This window comes from Electrophorus electricus, chromosome 26 (assembly GCF_041902795.1).
Source record: "Electrophorus electricus isolate QZ-2024a chromosome 26, ASM4190279v1, whole genome shotgun sequence".
In the NCBI taxonomy this organism is placed as follows: domain Eukaryota; kingdom Metazoa; phylum Chordata; class Actinopteri; order Gymnotiformes; family Gymnotidae; genus Electrophorus; species Electrophorus electricus.
In genome coordinates this window covers 11,028,307-11,047,268 of record NC_137522.1, presented here as the reverse complement: position 1 = coordinate 11,047,268, position 18,962 = coordinate 11,028,307, and the positions used below count along the sequence as shown (strand labels likewise).

The window sequence follows — 18,962 nt, the reverse complement described above, 5'->3', positions numbered from 1 at the left end:
TCTAGCTGATAGGAGCAGGATGTCCGAGAATGGATATGGGCTAAGATAATTAAGGCTTGGAATAAGACAAGGAGGTTAACCATTTGAGACGCGAAATGACCCACATAAGATAACTGTAGAGTATCCTGTCCACAACATAGTTCAATAATGAGCACATTTACACAGTTCATTAATTATCTGCAGGTAACGGTTAACACAATACCTTACCCTAAACAAATGACCCATTCTTAGTAGCGCTCCTCAACCATATATATGTGTGTGTGTGTGTGTGTGTGTGTGTGTGTGTGTATATATATATATATATATATATATATATATATACACACACACACACACACACACACACACACACACACACACACACACACACACACACACACACACACACACATATATCTGTCCTTTTAAACTAAGCAACTGTAAAATAACCCTTGGATTTGTAGGCGTAACATGCAGCTTGTGACAGTCTTCCCTGTACAATATCCCCAGGACAAATTAGCCATGCTGCTTCTTCTAAGTATACTAAAAAAGATCTGCTCTAAGGGCTGCTGCTGCCATGGCGCCATACCCAGGAGACTTGTGAAAAGTCAAATTAACTTCATTTAGTTCTAGAAGAATGTCCTTGAAACTGCTCAAGTGTACCGGTAGTGCTTGTCAAGCAGATTTTAGAATGTAGATTAACTACCCACTGTACCGTCCACCCATTCAACAGCGTACTGTAATGAAAGGATTTTTTTGTTTTATGTTACATGCTCTCATAGACCTAAAATGCTAGAGAACAGAGTAAATGGCCACACATGAACTACATTCAACTCTGAACATTTGCACGTAAGCATAATTTTAGGTTGTCTTTAAGCTTATCCGTTCCTGATCTTTCATCGTGTTCCTTTGATTAAAGCTTTGGGAATCGGCTTCCATTTCTTGGTAGTTTTACTGGCAAGTCTTAGACAGAGTCATGCTTAGGGATCAGTGCTGGAGGGGTTTCACCTCATCACCATATTCCTTGCTGTATTCTGTTGAGCTTGGTCAACAAAAGCAAATGACATAGGAATATGAAATTCAAATATGATCATATATGGACAAGGGAAGCTATCCTTCTAAATAATTCACTGAGGAAGTTATGTCCATACGAGGGAGCCTGTAGAGGGACTCCATCACTCAGAGTCCAATCAGGCTGCAGGCAATGTTTAATTGGACCTCTGTAACGCTTCCACCAGGTCTTTAGCTTTTGATCATTCAGAAGTTCTTAGAAAAACCTGCCAGCGCAAACCCTCCCGAGAGCCAGCAGCTGTCTAACTGTGGTTCCTTTCGAGAATGTGTGGGCCTTACTAATTATACACAATCACTTGGAGATCTGCACACATCTCCAGTCAGTTTGAATGTTCAAAGCATACGTTCAATAACCCAAATGCCATGCTGCGCTGTAAAACATCTTGTGAAAATTGGACTCGCCCCTCCTTGATTCAGCAGAGCTGCTCCTGCACAAAGAGGCAAAAGGTTCCGTCATCCATATAAAAAGTTTATTTCATCGCCCTGAAAGTTTATGTCATCACTTCGTGGGGTTAATGTTCTCAGACCATAAAAAAAAGACATAATCTAAAGCTTTAAGAGCATCCTTTAGTTTCAGTTAGTCATGAAATAAAGGAGTGAGGAGACTTTTTCATCTCCTCTGTGACTTTAGCTGGCTGAGATCAGGTTTTACAGGCTGGGTGCTTTACGAAAGGCTCTTGACATGGCAGAGAAAGGTGCTCGAGAGAGTGTCACTGGTACCCTGATGGCTCTCGACCCCGTGCCTCTCCACTGGCCGAGAGTGGCGGGTGGAGGTGGATGGAGAGGACAGGCAGCGTATGGGTGCAGGTAGGGGGGCCAGACACATGCCAGAGAGGAGGATGAGTCGCTGTCGGGGTGGGGGTGGGGGGGTGGGGATGTGGGGGGGGGGTCACCAGCAATATGGTGCCTCACTCCTACTCAGACATCATTTTCCTAACGAGCCAAAGCATACGCTGGCTGCCTGAAAAGTCTAATCTGTCATCCCCCTGCTCCGTTCTGCCACCGAGCCAGCAATGAGGCATGTCCCGGGAAAGATATGGAAGTGAGTGTCATGCACCATGCCGTGAAACTGTTGCGATTCACCGTGACGAATGAGTGGGTGCTTGTTGCCGTGGTAAGCGGAAGGGGGGATGGAGAATGACTGGCTGGCGTCCTTGGAAACTGCATTCTTGCAGCCGGAGACCTCCCCAGGACCGCATGTTCGGAGATGGCGAGCGAAAGGAGCAAGCAGGTGCACGAGGGCGGGTGGCTGCAGTCTGGACAGACTGGAGACATGGATCACTAGATTCATCCAGAATCGAGAGGAGAGAGACCTGCTTCAAGGAGCGAGAGGGTAGAAGAAGAGGGGGTCGAGCCACGAGACGAGACTGGTCCGGCAGCCAAGGGAGAGCTTCGCCAGGGTCCGCAAGTCAAGACAGAGAGACAGGGTCACAGTTTAATGGAGGAGGAGAGATCTACTACCTTCGGGACCTGCCCACACAAAGCTTTAACAAACCAGTTAGGTGTTTATAAAAGGGTGTGCAATTGCCGCATCAGGGACAGGGCTGAACAATACATCGTTTGTGAGTGGTTATCACAGTGTTTGCTTTTTCAATACCAATATAGCAGAATGCTACAATATACAGACAAATGTTGGTAAAAATCTGTGACCAATCAGAGGTGTTTCAGATACTGTGAATGTTTTGATGAATTACTGCATTCAGATGATCCAGTAAATTTAAATAACTGTGCTCAAATTAATGCAGCCAATCTATGATCATGTCACACCAAGGATTCACCACTGTGTTTTAATATATCACATGGCATCTCACATTTGCAATATGTAGCAATATATTTGCAGCACAGTTTTGCTGTTCACATGTGGTGTCTAACCCAAAAGTGGAAATATATGGGGTCTCAGGCCAGATCCTGAACCTGACATACTAAGATGAGATATGATTACAAATACAAATATAATCTCAAAAGTCAAGTTTTTAAAATATTCAAAACATTTGTGTGGTATTTGAAAGTGTGGATAATACTGATAATTGTCACTTACTTTCTGTACACTGAATGGCTACTAAATTCTGTATAGTATGGGCAGGCCCCCTCTGTGTAGACCTGAGAACAGTGTACCAAAAGTACTGGCTGGAATGCCCCAGAGTGCTTAAGAAATAAAAGTATTTAAAAATACCTATTTCATGTAAACACTCAAAATACATTAAGTAATCCAGATTGTATCTAGATTACACCACAACTCTGCATCAGCCACAGGGCTTTTAGACAGATGTTGCTGAAATCCCATGCAAGTGCTTCATTCAGCTAGAAAGAAACAAATGAAATGGTGCTAAATTGTCTCCGTTGCATGATGGCCTACAAATTCCTGCTACAATGAAACAACAATGTGCCATGTCTATGCTGCAAGCAAAGTCCTGTGCTCATACATGGGGACATAATCTTCTGTATGTTCTGCAGCTATGAATCATGGGAAGCAGGCTCTGCACAAGATCCCAGTATCATTTTGCTCTGGCTCACCTCTTTTATAATTGAATTAAGGTGGGCCTCGGGGGGCATACTAACCTACGCAATAATCTGAGGGTCATTCTATCCTGTTGGCGGCCTCCCCCGCCCCTTTGAAAAGTCAAATACGGCCCTAGCTGGTGACCTCCCACTGAACTAAGGGGAATTACCTACATAGGGGACGCCCGTAGGTTCGAAGAGATAGAGCAGAGGACTGTGTGGGGGCAGACAGGGGTGCACAGGAGGCTTACCTGGTGTCATCCCAGTCGGGGCTGAGGCCAGCCAGCGAGCCGCGCGAGTCGGCCACGTACTTATATACGACGAGCAGGCAGTCACGGCACAGCTGCACCAGACGCTGGCAGCACTGCAGCTCGTGAGCCGTCACCACCTCGCCGCTCTTGCAGAAGATGTTCTCCCAGGACGACCTGCTGAGGACGCACACACGCACACGCACGCACACACACACAGAATAAGACCTCTGCAGAAAAATAAAAAGAAAAGAAAGAAAGAAAGAAAGAAAGAAAGAAAGAAAGAAAGAAAGAAAGAAAGAAAGAAAGAACTAAAAAAGATGTTTCCGGAACAGGAGTCCAGCTGGCTCCCTGGGTGTCCTATCTTGCCGGGCACCCTGGAGGCCGGGTGTCAAAAAATTCAAAGGGGCCTGGTCCTGAACACGGGCTGCCTGAATGGGAAAACACTGAGTGAAAATAAAGTCGTTTCTTTTCAAAGTCTCTGGACGACAGCAGAGATTGCGTTTGATTGTGGAGATGAAGGCGTATAATGGCCGAGGATCTGAGCGTACATTACAGGCGAGGAGGCCTTCACAATGCCCCCCTGCTGGGCTCTCCTCCGAGCGCGAGCTGCCCACGAATCTCCTTCACATGCCGGGCCCTGATTAAATGGCAGCAGCATGGGGCGCTTAGCGCCATCGCTAATCCCCCTGGGCCGCGTACACTCTCATCAAGTTGAAAGAAACCTGGGCTGTAACACTTCACTGTGTCTGTCAATTATGCGTATGCGTGTGTGGCAAAAAACCCCTGCAGACGCCCTGCACGGCTGCCTAGACAAGGAATGAATAGAGGGACGGAGGTGGTCGCAGCTTCATCAGCTGCGATAAGAGGTGTTTTCGGCAGGTACTTCTGGGAGATGTAGTAATTACAAACGTGTGGGATTTTGTGTATGCCTCGTTGATGTAAAAGGTCACCAAAGGATTGTATAAACTACCGCATTAACCACCAGACAAGCTGAACAGCAATACACAATAAAACAACAGAAATGCTTAACATTCGCCAGTAAACTTTCAGGGATATTCTACCTCGATACCTTGGGATTTGTTAACTAGCCTTTTCTTTTTTTTGAGTTCTTTACAATGGAATGTGTGCATGTACCTCTTTTCCAACCACACTGTCCTGTTCTGCTTGCTAGCTGTCTCCCTTCATCTCCCCTCTCCTTAGATACCTCTGAGCGAGCTGTGCTAAAACATATACCGTACAATGTCGCATCTTTGTAAGGTACCAGTTCCTCCCAGAGTGCTGCCTGGTATGGAAGTTCCTTTACTCAGTGTGCTGCCTCATATGGAGGGCTCCTTATGCAGAGCCTGGCACATATGGAGGGCCCCTTACGCAGAGCCTGGCTCATATGGAGAGCACCTTACCGAAGGTGCTGCCTTATATGGAGGTCCCTTTACTCAGTGAGCTTCCTTGTGTGGAAGGCCCCTTACCCAGAGCTACAGAAACAGTTCCACAGGCCTTGGCCATGACTCCACAGCAGGCGGTTGAAGACGCGGGCAAAAAGGCGGGACAATCGCAGGCTGTCGACGTCGGCCTCTCGCCAGATCCTCTGAAGCGCCGAGCGAACGTTGGTGCGGACAATGTCTAGGACCTGACGAGATGAGAGCAGAGATTAAACAGGCCCCTCACATCCACAGCAGGCATATACATTAGTGACTGAAGCTCAAAACTTTTTCTCTTTTGGTAGTCACTGTCATGAAGTCTCACAGCATGCAGGGCTTAAACGTGCACCTAATGAAGCTAACCAGACACTTGGTAATAGGCAGAGAGAAAGACGATAGAAGGGCAGTAATTGTCGTGAACGTCAGTCTCGGGCGGAATCAAGCCATAGGTTCCCCGCAGGTTGAAGGACCCTCTCCAGCTTGTGAGCTCTTGGCTGATTGGGGATTTTCTGCCATGTGACGCTCAAGGATGTACCAGTTTTAACGCCCCTATGTGGGATGGCACAGAACTCTCCTCAAAATAATCCCTCAAGCCTCAGATGATGATCATGATGTGGTATATTACAATCCCTGAAGTAAGATCAGCTTCATTAAGCCACTCTGATCCCACAGTATATATTTCACTGAGCATTTAGTGTGCTGTTGCCAAGTTTTAGCTAAGGTACAGCTGGCAGCACTGTTCCACTGTTGCTAACTCATTCCAACTGTTATATTTAGTACCAGCTTGCTAAAACAACCTTCTTTGCAAATGGCAATTATGTTTTTGGCTTTCTCAATCTTGTGCCCTGTTGTATTTGTGGGCTTGGTGTGATAATCAGAACCCAAAAAGCTCAAAAGAATGGCTTTTTTTTTCACGTGCAGTATTTTAATGTGGCACAACCAAACATGTGAAACGCATTTTGAGCTTTCCACAAGTTCTACCACAAACCATGTCGGCAACAACTCACGATTAAAGCTGCGTTTTCAAGCTGTCTGCACAATGAGAGAGAAACCAGGCACATAACGGAGGATCACTGGACCTTAGTCACAAATCCCAGATTACCAACCTCTTTGAGGGCCTACTGAATGACACAGTTAGGCAGGATGAGAACTGCCTAGACTTGGATTAATTAACCAGCTCGTTTCACTTTGCAATGTGCCGAACAACTCAAATAGATGCTAACAGTGCAGTTCTCCTGCTGTGCTTTCACTTGCGTAACACCAAGGAAATTCCCATTTATCTAAGAACTGCTACTTCATTATATGCTGCTGGGTGTTATGGCAAAGGAAATGAAGTTGTTTCACTTTTGGACACGACAGGAGAATAGTGCACGTCCTGCCCATCTGGCAGCCAATTGTGAGAAGCCAGGACGGTGCTGCAATGATCCGACAGCGAAAAGGGTGAGGGCAGCTGTTACTTAGCAACACAGAGGTGCAGGATTCTTACACCAATAATGCACTCCAGTCCTGATGAAAACATAAAGAGAACTCTGGGTAAGCTCCCTGCTCCTGTATTTAAAACATTTTGCACAGTCTGTTTGAAGTTGTTATTAATTTTGTATAAAGCATGAAAACAAAAATGAATAAGTCATCTTCTTTAGGATTTGTCATACCTCCTTAAACCTCAGGAGACAGCTGTGTCACATTTATAAGTGACAGAAATAATATACTGATCATAGTAATCCAAATTAACATCACAATCAAGCAATGTAGTCTAAAAGAATGAATACTAAACAGTAACAAACAACAAGGCACCAAATATTAGTCACCAAAATGCAACCTTTGCAAAAGTTATTTAAGCATTAACACATATTTAACATAAGGTGTTTTATGCAATCAGGGCTGTGAGAAGAAATAAAGCAAATATATTTTGTCACAGCAAAATAACAGCTGTGTTAAAACAATAGAAATCATTTTAAAATGGTTCCAAATCCCAAGTGTTAAGTGTGTACAATTTCCCCTGCCCGCAAAATACTGCCATTATCTTACACAAATCCACACTTATTGGCTTATGTGCACAATTCAAATAGCCTTAAAAACACTCTCAACTCTGACATTTTTCAGTTGTGATGTAAGACTGCTGATATGACAGCTCTAAATCAATTTTCCAAATTTCTACCTCATTATAAACTAGAACTACAAAATAGTGCCCATATGCGACTAAATTTCAAGTTTTGTTTTGTTTTTTTTACAAAGAGTTTGGAAATGGGGGGCATTCATATTCCAGAATGCTGAATGGAGAGAAAAGGGTACAGTCACATGACTCTACTGTAGCCTGCTCTGGGAATGATGATACTTTCCTCTTATCCTCTCTGTGTAAGTTCCTCTGTCAATCTCTGACTCCATTTCTAGATGAATTCAGTCTACTTTATGTACCTTAAAACTGACCCTGTGTCTTAATTAGTATTGACTATTCTATATCTGTTCGTTAATTAGTATTGACTATTCTAAATCAGTCGGTACCTATCTAAAGCAGAAGCCACCACATTTTTAGACTTAGATTACATGACCAATGTTCCCCTACTCAACTTACAAGTACTGCATGAAAATTATCTGATAAAAATGAACAGTTGTTTGAAAAGAATCGGCCTAGATAAAAAATAAAAAAAAACAGAGAAACATCAGCATCAAGAACAGCACCCCAAAAACTCTATCCTTAAATTAGTATAGTCTTAGTATAGTTTGAAATGTTAATAATTAATTAACTTAAATGATTCTTGCTCTGAAGTAAAACTATTGCTACAGTGAACCCTATGTAAGAGCTCGAACGATACCTCACCTTTCTTTGTTTTGTGGCATCTAACTTCACAAGCCAGTAAGAAGCCACTTTTGGTTTGTGGTATTTCCAGTTGTTCAAAATCTGTAGGAGAGAAAAGGACCATTATGCTCTTTTTGTGCTGAATGACTAAATGATTGAACTCTTTTTTTCCTATTAGCTATATTTTAGTACCTGTTTTTTTCCCTCAAGTTTCTGAGCAGAAACCTGCAGAATTCCTTCTCTTTTTTACATGATCTCAACTGCCCTTTACTTCAGTACTTGCCTATGAAATAAAATCAATGTGTCTGTGCCACACATCATAAACAAAGACGAACGCCGATGCCGGCAGACTGTTAAAAGCCTTAACAAACAGCATGTACAAAAAAAGCTGTAATATGCCCCCTCCTCCAAAACTCCTCAAAAGCATCTAGCATTCCTTAATAAACCGTACAATAGCACCGCTGGCTTCTCCTCCCTCTTTCAAACTGAAGGGAAAAGTTCCCAGGCTTCAACGATACCTCTATTCATTTATAACTAGTTCGATTTATATGTTGCTCAAGATTACTATCAATGAAAAGTTCTGAGCAGGCAGTCTTTCTCCCAGCATTTGATCTCCCATTGGCACATTTTGTACCTGCATTACTGAACTAATATTCCCTTTACACTCTCTCCAAATGAATCTCGGACTCGCTTCCTGCATAGTAGAAACGAACCATGGACAAAGAAGGATGGCGGCAAAGCACTCAGGCATTGATATGGTTGCAATCATTAAATTCATCTTCTCAGATAAATCATTAATAATTCATTTAGCACTACAGCTGTTCCATACAAATCAGGAGGCCATAAACTATGCTGATGCACACAGATATCTAAATTAGTGCACTGCTTGAGTTTGCTCCACTTAGAACAGATTTCTGTAAATGGAACTCATGGACTTTCTGTCCATAATGACTGGGAACCTTTTTGATTTATGTTTACATCTGAAAAGTTTTTTTTAACCTCTCTTCATGCATGATGCACTCTAATTACAAAACTTGATTTCCTTTGTTAGGCTCCACCCTTTTGAACTGCAAGCACACGAGCATGATATTGGAAAGGCTCTCAAACAGGTGCTGCTGGCCAGCTGCGTTTCCGTGGTGACAGCTAATGGCTCTCATTATGTATACAGGTGGACGGCTAATGACGGCATGTCCGACGAGAGGCGGTGTTAGCGGAACAGGCACCGGTGCCCACAAATGAGCTAAGGGAGTGAGGGAAGCAGGCAGAGAGCCAGCCAGAGGCGACTGGTGGTGGGGAGTAGTGGGGAGGGAAGAGGGTGGGGTGTGGGGCGTCACCGTAACTTACCTCGTCCAGGACGGCCTCTGCCTCCTCATCGCTCTTACCGGGGAAGCGGATGCGCATCTCCCCCAGCGCCACCAGCGTCTGCCGCATTAGCTCCTCCTCCTGCTCCTTAGTCCTTGTGTTCAGCAGGGACTCTCCCTGTAGCACGCAGGCGCACACACACACAAACACACACACACACACAAGGGGCAGCAGCTCAGTGAAGATGAATCGGCGTGTGCCACCTTTCTCCCCCCTCCATCATCAGCTTCGGCCCGTTCCCCGCGCTGGCCCGCAGGCCGGGCCGGCTGCAGAGTTGTGGGAGGTGAGGGCAGGGCTTTCTTCTGCAGCAGCCCAGACCTCGGCGCAGGTGAGTGGAGCTCCGGAGCAGCTCTGACTGCAGGATGGCGTAACCCCACTGCGCGCAGAGGGCTTAAACAGAGGAGCGCTAAGAGGGTTCTAGTCAGATTTACATAAAGAGGAGAGAGTGGTCCTGGATGAATGCGAGAGTGAGAGAACGAGTTAAAAAAGCTGGGAAAGAGTTGGTGCCATGGGACACGCCGAGAGCTGTGTATTTATGCGCATCTGTATGTGTGTGCCACTTGCTATGCTGCCTAGGCAGTCAGCTACTTTGTGTGCGTGGGTGTGGCTGAGTGTGTCCGCATGCACTTGCGCAAATGCTCTTGTGTGTATTTGTGTGTGTGCGCGCGCGCGCTTATGAGTTCTAGGTGTGTGTTTGTGCCCTTGCGTTTGTGTGTTATTGCTCATGTATATGAGTACTGGATGTATGTGTAAGAGTATGGATGTGTGTGCATAGTGTGTGTGTGTCTGTTTGTGTGTGTGAGTATGACATTTGGGTGTGTGCACATTGTGTGTGTGTGTGTGTGTGTGTGTGTGTGTGTGTTTTACTTGCCATGTTGGAGTGGATGGTGCCCAGGCTGCTGCTGTGAGGCACTCTGTGGGCGGAGCCACTGCGGCTGAGCGAGTGTGAGCGCAGGGACGAGCGGGGCCGAAGTGGCGCCGGTGCCATGCCCGATTTACGGGCCTCACCTGGGGACATGGCCCCGCCCCCCTGCGGTGAACTCTTCGCTGCCGGCCCCCGGTTCTCATTGGAGGGGGGCTGGGTGGTCAGGGAGGAGATGGAGCGCGGGCAGGACACGGAGCGGCGGATGAGGCCCGACAGAGCCAGCGAGGATGGTGAGCTTGCTTTCGTCGGCGTCGAGCAAGGCTTCCAGTGCACGCGACCTGCGAGGGGAAGAGGAGGGCAGAGGATAGCAACGACCCCGCAGAAAGACGTGAAGCCGCACTTAAAGCATTTGAGCTAAATAACCGAGCTCGGAAAGGGGTGGACGCGGACATCAAAAACCAAGTGCTGTATGGAAAATCCTCTTCTCTGACGACCAACAAAGCATCGGCTGAAGCTTAATTAATCACTGAAGCATGTGGTCTTCCTGGCCAGGCCTGCCGCCGGCCCTGCACCTCAGGATTAGCCCGGCGGCAGCTCTTGCCCACACGCATGACCCCGCACTCTGGAGCGCTGAACGACCTCCAGCTTGTCTGCCAGCCAGCTTCGCTGTTCCACCCGCAAGTCTTGGGGGACGGAAGTTGCCAAGTTGTGCGCATTATAGGGGCTTAGCTAAGGCCACCCCCAGATGGGCGTTGGGCGGACGAGGGAGGGGTCAAAGTCACTCCAGCTCGGCTCACACTGCCGACTCATTCACCCCTCAAACATTGGCCAAATCACTGCTTTGTCCTTCATTCTGAAGCTAATGGAAAAACTGGAGGGTCGAGCACTTGTTCAAGCAAAAAGAATCTATACGCAATCCGCTCCGACTGTTGTGACACTTTAATACGTTCTGACACATGGTGTGATAGCAAGACCTGGTGAAAGAGCGAGAAAAAGAGCGAGAGACAGAGACAGAAAGGGAGAGATGCTAAAGCTATACTTTATGTTTCTTTTGGACCCCCGAGAATGCAGAAGTTTTAAACCTTTCTGCCTGAAAAAAAGCTAATTTCAGGGGTTTGTTTGCCCAGTTTTCAAGGTAAGCCAAAAGCCCTTCCCCGAAGATCTCCCCTAACCGTACTTCAACCAAGCTGAGACCCCAGTGTCCTTATAGACTAGTGGACTGAAACACATCAAAAAAGCTCATTAAAGCTACTGTGTATGGGAGCCGAGAGAGCTCTCAAGCTATCACCCGCTACTGCTAGCCAGTCAAATTAAGAGCCACTGCACGGCGCCATCAGATGTTGTGACCCTAATTAAAAAAGATGGATTTTGCCTGTTTCATGTATTAATTAGGTAAACAAATGCATTACACTAGATTTACATCTGTAATTTAGGTGTAGCTGCCCAGCTGACGCCACCAAATTGCACAATTGCACCTACAGTCGGTCTGGCTGGCAAAGGGCCTGATGTGTGTGTGTGTGTCTGCGGCAATGGCAGAAGTTTGTTTAAGTAATTAAGGACCTCTCGTGGTCATCTGGAAAGCATCAAGGGAAAGATGGCCAGTGGAGGGCTGTGCTCTAAACAGAGAAGGTAGGAATGGCCCTGCCCTAAGCAGCCTCCACTGAGCGGGTGAGGGGGTGGGGGAATCCTCTCAGAAACATCCGCTCCACAGAGCCGGCGAGGGAAGCTCAGGAAGACCTACTGGAGCGCTCTGAGGGCTTCCGCTTGCTCTCCTCTGTCTGGAGGGAGGCCACGTTCCCACGGAGCTCGCTGGCACTGCCCTCCTCCTCCTCCCCGGCATCCGAGCCCGACGAGCTGCTGCCGTCGCAGCTGCCCGAGGTGTCGCCGTAGTCGCGGTGCCTCCTGGGCGCCGGGCCGCTCTCGGGCATGGAGGACAGGGCCTGCAGACAGACAGGCAGACAGACAGGCAGACAGACAGGCAGACAGATAGGCAGAGACGTCCGAGGGGGGGGAAAGGTGAGATGGTGTTAGACCGTGTCAGCAACCAGGCTGATACAGCCTTCAACCTGATTCCAATTAGCGTTTGTCATCGGCGGTAGCAAGGGTGACAGGGGTGACAGGGGTGGGGGGTGGGGGGTGGATATTGTGACACAACCCTTGGTGTGTGCATTGCTGACAAGCACAGTGTTGACTCTGTATGATTAATGTCACAACAGGGACATGTTAATTCAGCTTAAGCAGCTCTGCCCGGATGCCACCTTTCACTGCCATGCAGAGGAAAGTGGAAATGTATCCTTTCCTTCCAAAAGAATGGCAGGGGAAACAGGGAACTGAGCTGAACGGCTGGCCCATGTTTGGGAAAGGGCCTACTGTTAGCATTAATAAAGCCTTCGGTTATTCAGCAGGTAATTTGGCTTGCCCTTTCTCTCACAAAATTAGGACTTAGAAAGCAATCACAAACATAGGTTTAAACAAATCAATTAGAGAGAGAGAGCGAGGCCGAGACAAAGGCGGGCCCCTCGCCTTACTGCTCTGCTCTTCGTGGCATCTCGGAGAGGTGCTGCTTAAGACCCAGTCCCGCAGTATTTAAATTGCTTCATTTCTGCCCTGTCTGATTTTTCCAGATGGCCCATAATGCACCCCTGGGATCCTGTCTATCCATCAGAGTGCTCTGCGCCATGTGCCGAGAGGTCGACAAGGGGGGAAAAGAAAAAAACACTCGGTGTAGCCGAAAGTGGCAGGCGCAAATTAATTTCAACTGAAGCCAGTCGTGTAAGAAAGAATGGATGGTCTTGCGGGCTTGGTGTGGTTGAGAAGGCAGCCTTCCCCCGGCCTGTAAGGCATCAAGGGGCCGCGGAGGATGCCGGGATCCCGGCTTACCTTCGTCCCTCTCTGCCTCGACGTCTTTCCCATCAGCTTCTCGTCGTCCAGCTCACACTGCTCCAGCAGATCCAAGATGTCCTCTTCCTGAGAATGGACAACACAGACAGTAAGTCATATTCTGACTGTGCAATCATGTTCGCTTTGTTTTCTTTTCTCCGACTTCCTCCTCAAGCCAGAACAACACAGAAACAAGCAGCCAAGGGATTCGCCCATCGCATGTGCGCGCATTATTGTTTTTTTTTTAAATCTGTGGCTAAGAAAGAGAAAGAGCAGACAAAGGGAGAGCTGTAAGAGGATTACATCAGCGAGGCGGACGCGCACAAGCGCGGTGCCCGAGGTGAGGGAGGCATGTGCGCAGTCACTTTGGCCGCGCTATCTTGTGAAGCTTACGCAACACTGGCAGCCAGGCTCCTAACTCGCTCCTAACGGGCCCCGCCGGCAGGGAGCGTGCCGAGGAAGTCGCGCCCGTAAACACGCCACCAGCTAGGCGAGGTCAAAAGCCAGGAACGACAGTAGAAATGATGTTCAAAACACTCGCAAGGCTGTGCGAGGAGCTGAAGTGAACTGGGGAGTGCGTGGCTCCTAATGAGCGGATGCACAGGCCCAGGGGTGGGTGGTGATGAACAGGAGGTGCCCGGGTAAAGCTGCTGCCGATGGGAGCCGATTAGGATGACTGGAATCAGTACGGAGTCTCCGGAGGTGGACAGCCCCCAACTTTAACGGGTCCTTAACCCTGCTCTGTCAATACAAGGCAGGGGGTCAGCGTGACATATGCTGGTTATTGACCGTCACTCTGAAAGGAACTTAACATCCCATGCGATGAAATATCACGACTAACTGCAGGCCAGCTGTGAGGGATCGTGCTTAATTTGAAGCGTGTGCGCTTAAGTTGAGTTGTCTCGATAAACTAATTAATGAAGCCAATAACAAGAAAAAGCTCTCCTATTTTAGCTCTTTGTTTCTATCTCATAATAGGCTGACTGAATACAGCCCCGATTCTGCTTCTTTAGTGTCTTAGCAGACAGTAAAAGCTCTCTGGTGAAGACTTTTGTCTCCGGCCGTCTCAGCAACCCCATCATGATTAATGCTGCTCGCTGTTCCACAAGCAACACTTTCACAGCATTAACACCCAATAAGCTCTCCATTGATCTGTTCTTCGAGCTCAAACGGATAGAAGTGTATTAAATTCCATTTTTTTTGTATGCTCCCTGCCTCCGAGCATTGTTCCTAAAATTCAGATTAAAAGGAGCTGCTCAGGCGTCCGGCCAGGAAGAAAATGTGTTGCCGCGAGCCGCCGCGCGGGAGCTAGTGCTAGTGGTTATTTTTCACCGTGTCGAATGACGCTGGGATCTCGTGGCTTAGGCAGCCAGGCCTAGGCAGTCTTTTCATAGCCGCCGCTCTGTCGAAAGCCAAAGCCGGGCTGATGCGGTGACGGCCCGCGGCAACGGCACATGGCAACAGCGTGCGGCTGGTGTTCCTGAAACGTGCCCGTTCAGACCCGAACTGCGCACGGCTTCGCCCGCTGCGGAACGATGACGCATCCCCAACAGGAAGCCCTGCAGCAGAAGTAATCCTGGACTGCTTGGACTACTACCCTGACCGCTGAATCAGATTCTGTCAAACCGTGGCCCATGGACTTCTTAAAGGAGCCCTCTGACAATGCGTCGCATTTACATACATGGGCTGACATATTCAGCCTTGAAAATCCGCTTCAAACATCCAGAGGCTTTTGAGTGGAGGCCGGGCACAATGATGAACTCGAGGCGAATGAAGAATGACAGCGGAGGCCGGGGAAGGGGGGGGGTGGGTGGCAAAAATGAAGGCACGCTCCAGAAACAAAAGGAGGGATGTGCAGGATTTATGATGCCTTTAAAACATTAGGTTTTGTAACGATGCTAATATTAGTGCGTGGCAGAAATGCCTTTCCTCGAGCGCTGAAGAGAGACTCTGAACAGATAAACAGAGAGCAGGGAGGAAGAAAGAGAGAGAACTAGACCGAGACAAAACAAGAGCTAGAGAGAGAAGTAAGAGAGACAGAATGAGAAAGAGCTTCAGGTTTGTTGCTTAGCATGAAAGCCAGCGGAGACTCAGGTACGTGCCTTCATTCGTTTCAGAGGATTATTCATTTCCTTTTGAAGTGAGGCTGCTCGCCCAGCCAGGAACGTCTGAAAGGCGACCGAGAGAAGGCCCTCGTACTTCTCCAGCAGGAGCTTGTCATCTGGGGGGTAAATACGTCTGTAAGGGAGAAAGAGAGAAAGGGAGAGAAAGAGAGAGCAAGAAGAAACACATGAAGGTGAGAAAGACGGCGCAAGTGTGAATATTTATCTACATGGCTGCCTGGCACATCTGCTTTTCGGATCCCCTAAACAAATTTCGATCCCAAATTTTTACGCCAGCCCCGGTATTAAAGTAATGCGCTTTTGTTGATATGTCTATTAGCGTGCGATGCAGCCCGACTAACACACTTGCACAGATGTTGGAGGCATTTTGATGTTGAAGACTAAACCAGCAGATTTAATGTTTATGTTTGGATGAGGGTGACTAGCCGAGTGTAAACCTTAAACTTTATCTACGTAATGTATCTTTAAATGACTTCTGCCCAGACTTGTAACGAAAACAATGGTGGGACATTAATCTAAATAAACAAAAAGTGGTGGCAGGACCTGATATGTTTACACATTTTTGCCTGGTTCCAAACCTGTTCATAGGCTGTGTTGATGGCTCCACTATTAGGTATGTATTGCTGTCATCTGAACACGCTCTTTAGTTAGGAGCTCAACCAGCCAAGGAATAATCAAGGGCTCAAGTAATGTAAATGTTAAGATCCGGGAATAAATCCCTGAAATCCATTAAGAGCTACATATGTGCATTATGGCCATACTTGTGTGGCAGTAAAAACCTATTACCAGCGTGTGCCTTTGACACTTCACGCCTTGTCTTGCACATATGCCATATGTTTACATCTCGTCCCGACCCACATATTTCCCGCACTTCTTTTTTTCATGCCTCAGCAGCTTTTTTGACATGTTTTTATTAGGACAGAGCAATTACATCAGCTGGAAAATGACCTATTTAAGAAGCATCTTCCTTTGCCCAATCTCTCCTCTGAGCCTTTTAAGTGGAGGCATTATTCCGCAATGATTCGTCACAATTAGTCATTGGGTGGCGCACTGCCGGGCTACACCAAATGTCTTTGAGTCCCCCCGCCCCGTAAATGAGATGCCCTGGTCAGATCCCAGCGCGGAGGTTCCCAGTGCCGAGGCATCGTTGGGGCTTCGTTAGGCAGCGGTGAGCGCGTAGGAGGACGAAGGTGGGGCGGGTGGCCCGGGAAAAAGCCAGGCCACACCTCCCTCACGCTACGCTGCGCGAGAGAGCGCACGCTAGTAGACGGTGAGGTGAAGGATGCGGGGCACGACCGCAGAAGTGCAGCATACGCTCGCCTGCCGGGTAAGCGCTTAAAACTCTGCACCGCTCCTCCCTGGCCCGGCCAGCGAGCGTAGACCGACAGGCCCTGACCGCTGTCTTTCCTCAGTTTTACATGCAGCCCCTGCACCTGGCGTCTTCCCTCCACAGCCGCTTCCCTCCCGGGAGTGCCCTGCTCCGCACCTGACCCTGTAAACGTCCCCCGGGGGGAGACACGCCGAGCCCCTTCATACCTGTAGTTCCCCAGGTGCCGCTTTTCATGCTCCTCCCTGGAGATCTGCTTTCGAACCTCGGCCAGCCTCTCCTTCTGAAACACAGAATTATGGCGAGGTAAGGGGGTGGGCAGGAAATAGCTTCTTCTGCTTGTGCCCCTGCGCGCGGCATGCCGGTGTCGAGGCCCACTACCACTAACAGCGAGAGCGAACAACTCGCTACCCCATTAGAGGCACCTTAATGAAGTCGGAGAGTTGGAGAGCGGACAAAGAGCTGCATGCAAAAAATGGCCTCTCCCTTACACTTGTTAATATGGGCAGCCAATTCATAATTCATATGGATTTAACTCCCACTTTCCCATTTTAATACATCAAAAACTGTAATTGTGAAAAGGTCACCTGGTCAATTTGCAGTGCAGCAGCAGGGTGCCTCCAATTATAGCCACTGATCTCTGCTAAACACTAGAACACGCTCGCTCACTCAACCCCCGATCCCACGCTCTCGCCCGCTTATGTGCTTCTCGCCCTGCCCTTTGAAAATACCACCTACCTATAGCAATTTTCTATTCATTCATCACTTGATACAATAAAGCTTGACCAAAAGACCAATCAAGAGACGTGCCGGAGCGCCTTCTAGCCGACCAGCCACTTAAAAGTTTGAAATGCGTCGCCCCCGCAATTTCCGAACATGAATAATTAAATATCGCGCTGTCGCCCTCAGGTGCCAAGCAAGCAATACACATATGCTTGGGAGGAACTTAAGGGGAGAAAGTTTCTAGGGGGTGGGAGGGCATTGGGGGGAGGGTGAAGGAGAACAGACACACACCAGCTCCTCTTTCCTCCGCTCCAGCGTGAGGCGCTGTTTCTCCCACTCGGAGGAGCCGGCTGAGAGCTTCTTTACAGAGCCGTGGCCGTAGAGGCGGCGTTGTGCCTCCGCCTTCTGCTGAGCCAGGTTCCGCCGCTTGTCGCTCGCTCTGTCGAAGGGGGAAAAAACAACGAAAACTGTGTCAAGAAAGTTAATAAGGCAGGCCGGCAACGTTTCACGGTGTTTCACAGCAGGGTCATCATATGGCTTTGCTGGCAAGCACCCTGCAGGATCCCCCCCCCAGGCCTTTAAATCCACTGCTGTGCAGAGGCCACCTAGGGTCACTGGGCGTCCTGAATTCCAGGGGACTGGTCTAATTTTTCCCCCGCCGCACGGCCTTTATACTTTCGAGTTCCCTTTATATCCGTGACACTGAAAGAACGAGCCTGTCTGGCTGCCGTATTACGGCTTTGAGGACGCTCTAGCTTCACGCGACGGGGGGAAACAGAAACCGATAGGTCGCTCAGTCGCCGAGGGTGTGCTGCATGTTCAACGGTGCCTGGAGACCTGGGGGCCCGAGCGGAAGAACGGGAAAGGCTGGGAGGAACTAGACGTGACAGCAGATGTTTCCGGGCAGACCAGGAGGCCGTGCACTGCGGTGAGCTCCCCTGCTCCTCTGTCCCGGTGTAGTGGGACTGCTGTTCCACTGGGCTATATTTAGCCAGGAAAGGGACTCGAGCAGAGAGAGGGGAGTCCGAGCGTGGAGGTCAGGGCTGAGATAATCAATCAGCCCCAGCTGTGTGTACCGCCTGGGGACCGTGGGCCACGCACGCTACAAATCCACACGTATGCAGTGAGCATGCAGGCATCCTTACTGTATGTAATACGCAATGAATTAATGTATATAATGAAACCTGAAGGCATGTTCGCAGCTACAAGCATGCAAAAACATACACTCCACACATCACACACACACAGGCGCACACACACACACACACAGACACACAATGCACACGAGTGAGCCGAAGAACACAAAAGCACACATGAAAGTGCACCCACGTGGTGGGCTCTGCACAAAAACCAGCACCAAATGTCAAACTCTGCGGGAGTGAGCGGGTCTCAATGCAGGGAGCATTACTGCCCCTGCCCATAATAAACAAGCATAAACAAGTGCCTTCGTCTGAGCATGTCCAGACTATTCTCTCTTGCACGATACCACCTGAAATAACGAGGGAGCTCCCGCACATCAAAGAGCTGCGAGTTTTTGGCGTCGAAACCCCGTGGATCGATGAAGCCTACAACATTCAGAAGCTTTGAAGATGGAGAGGTTGAGCCTGCACTTTTTGCTGAACTTCCTCTTGCTTCTTGGCTAATGGCACTGTGGAGAGGCAAGGTTC

General features: G+C 48.4%; 1 protein-coding gene across 5 annotated transcripts in view; it reads right to left on the bottom strand.

Moving 5' to 3' along the window:
- Window positions 1-18,962, bottom strand: part of ttll7 (tubulin tyrosine ligase-like family, member 7) — a 45,976-nt gene that overhangs the window by 2,022 nt on the left and 24,992 nt on the right. For 4 of the 5 annotated variants that reach the window (XR_014120070.1, XM_081708343.1, XM_081708342.1 and 1 more), the window contains 10 exons: window positions 17,587-17,734; window positions 16,782-16,855; window positions 15,221-15,360; window positions 13,123-13,205; window positions 11,984-12,182; window positions 10,245-10,580; window positions 9,360-9,490; window positions 8,037-8,117; window positions 5,267-5,427; window positions 3,801-3,977 (listed from right to left, as the gene is read on the bottom strand). Coding sequence is in view for 4 of the 5 variants with exons in the window: in XM_081708343.1 (XP_081564469.1) it covers window positions 3,801-3,977; window positions 5,267-5,427; window positions 8,037-8,117; window positions 9,360-9,490; window positions 10,245-10,580; window positions 11,984-12,182; window positions 13,123-13,205; window positions 15,221-15,360; window positions 16,782-16,855; window positions 17,587-17,734 (1,530 nt within the window). In the remaining variant the exon portion in view is untranslated. The remainder of the gene's footprint in view (window positions 1-3,800; window positions 3,978-5,266; window positions 5,428-8,036; window positions 8,118-9,359; window positions 9,491-10,244; window positions 10,581-11,983; window positions 12,183-13,122; window positions 13,206-15,220; window positions 15,361-16,781; window positions 16,856-17,586; window positions 17,735-18,962) is intronic. The other variant, XM_081708345.1, reaches the window with a different exon arrangement.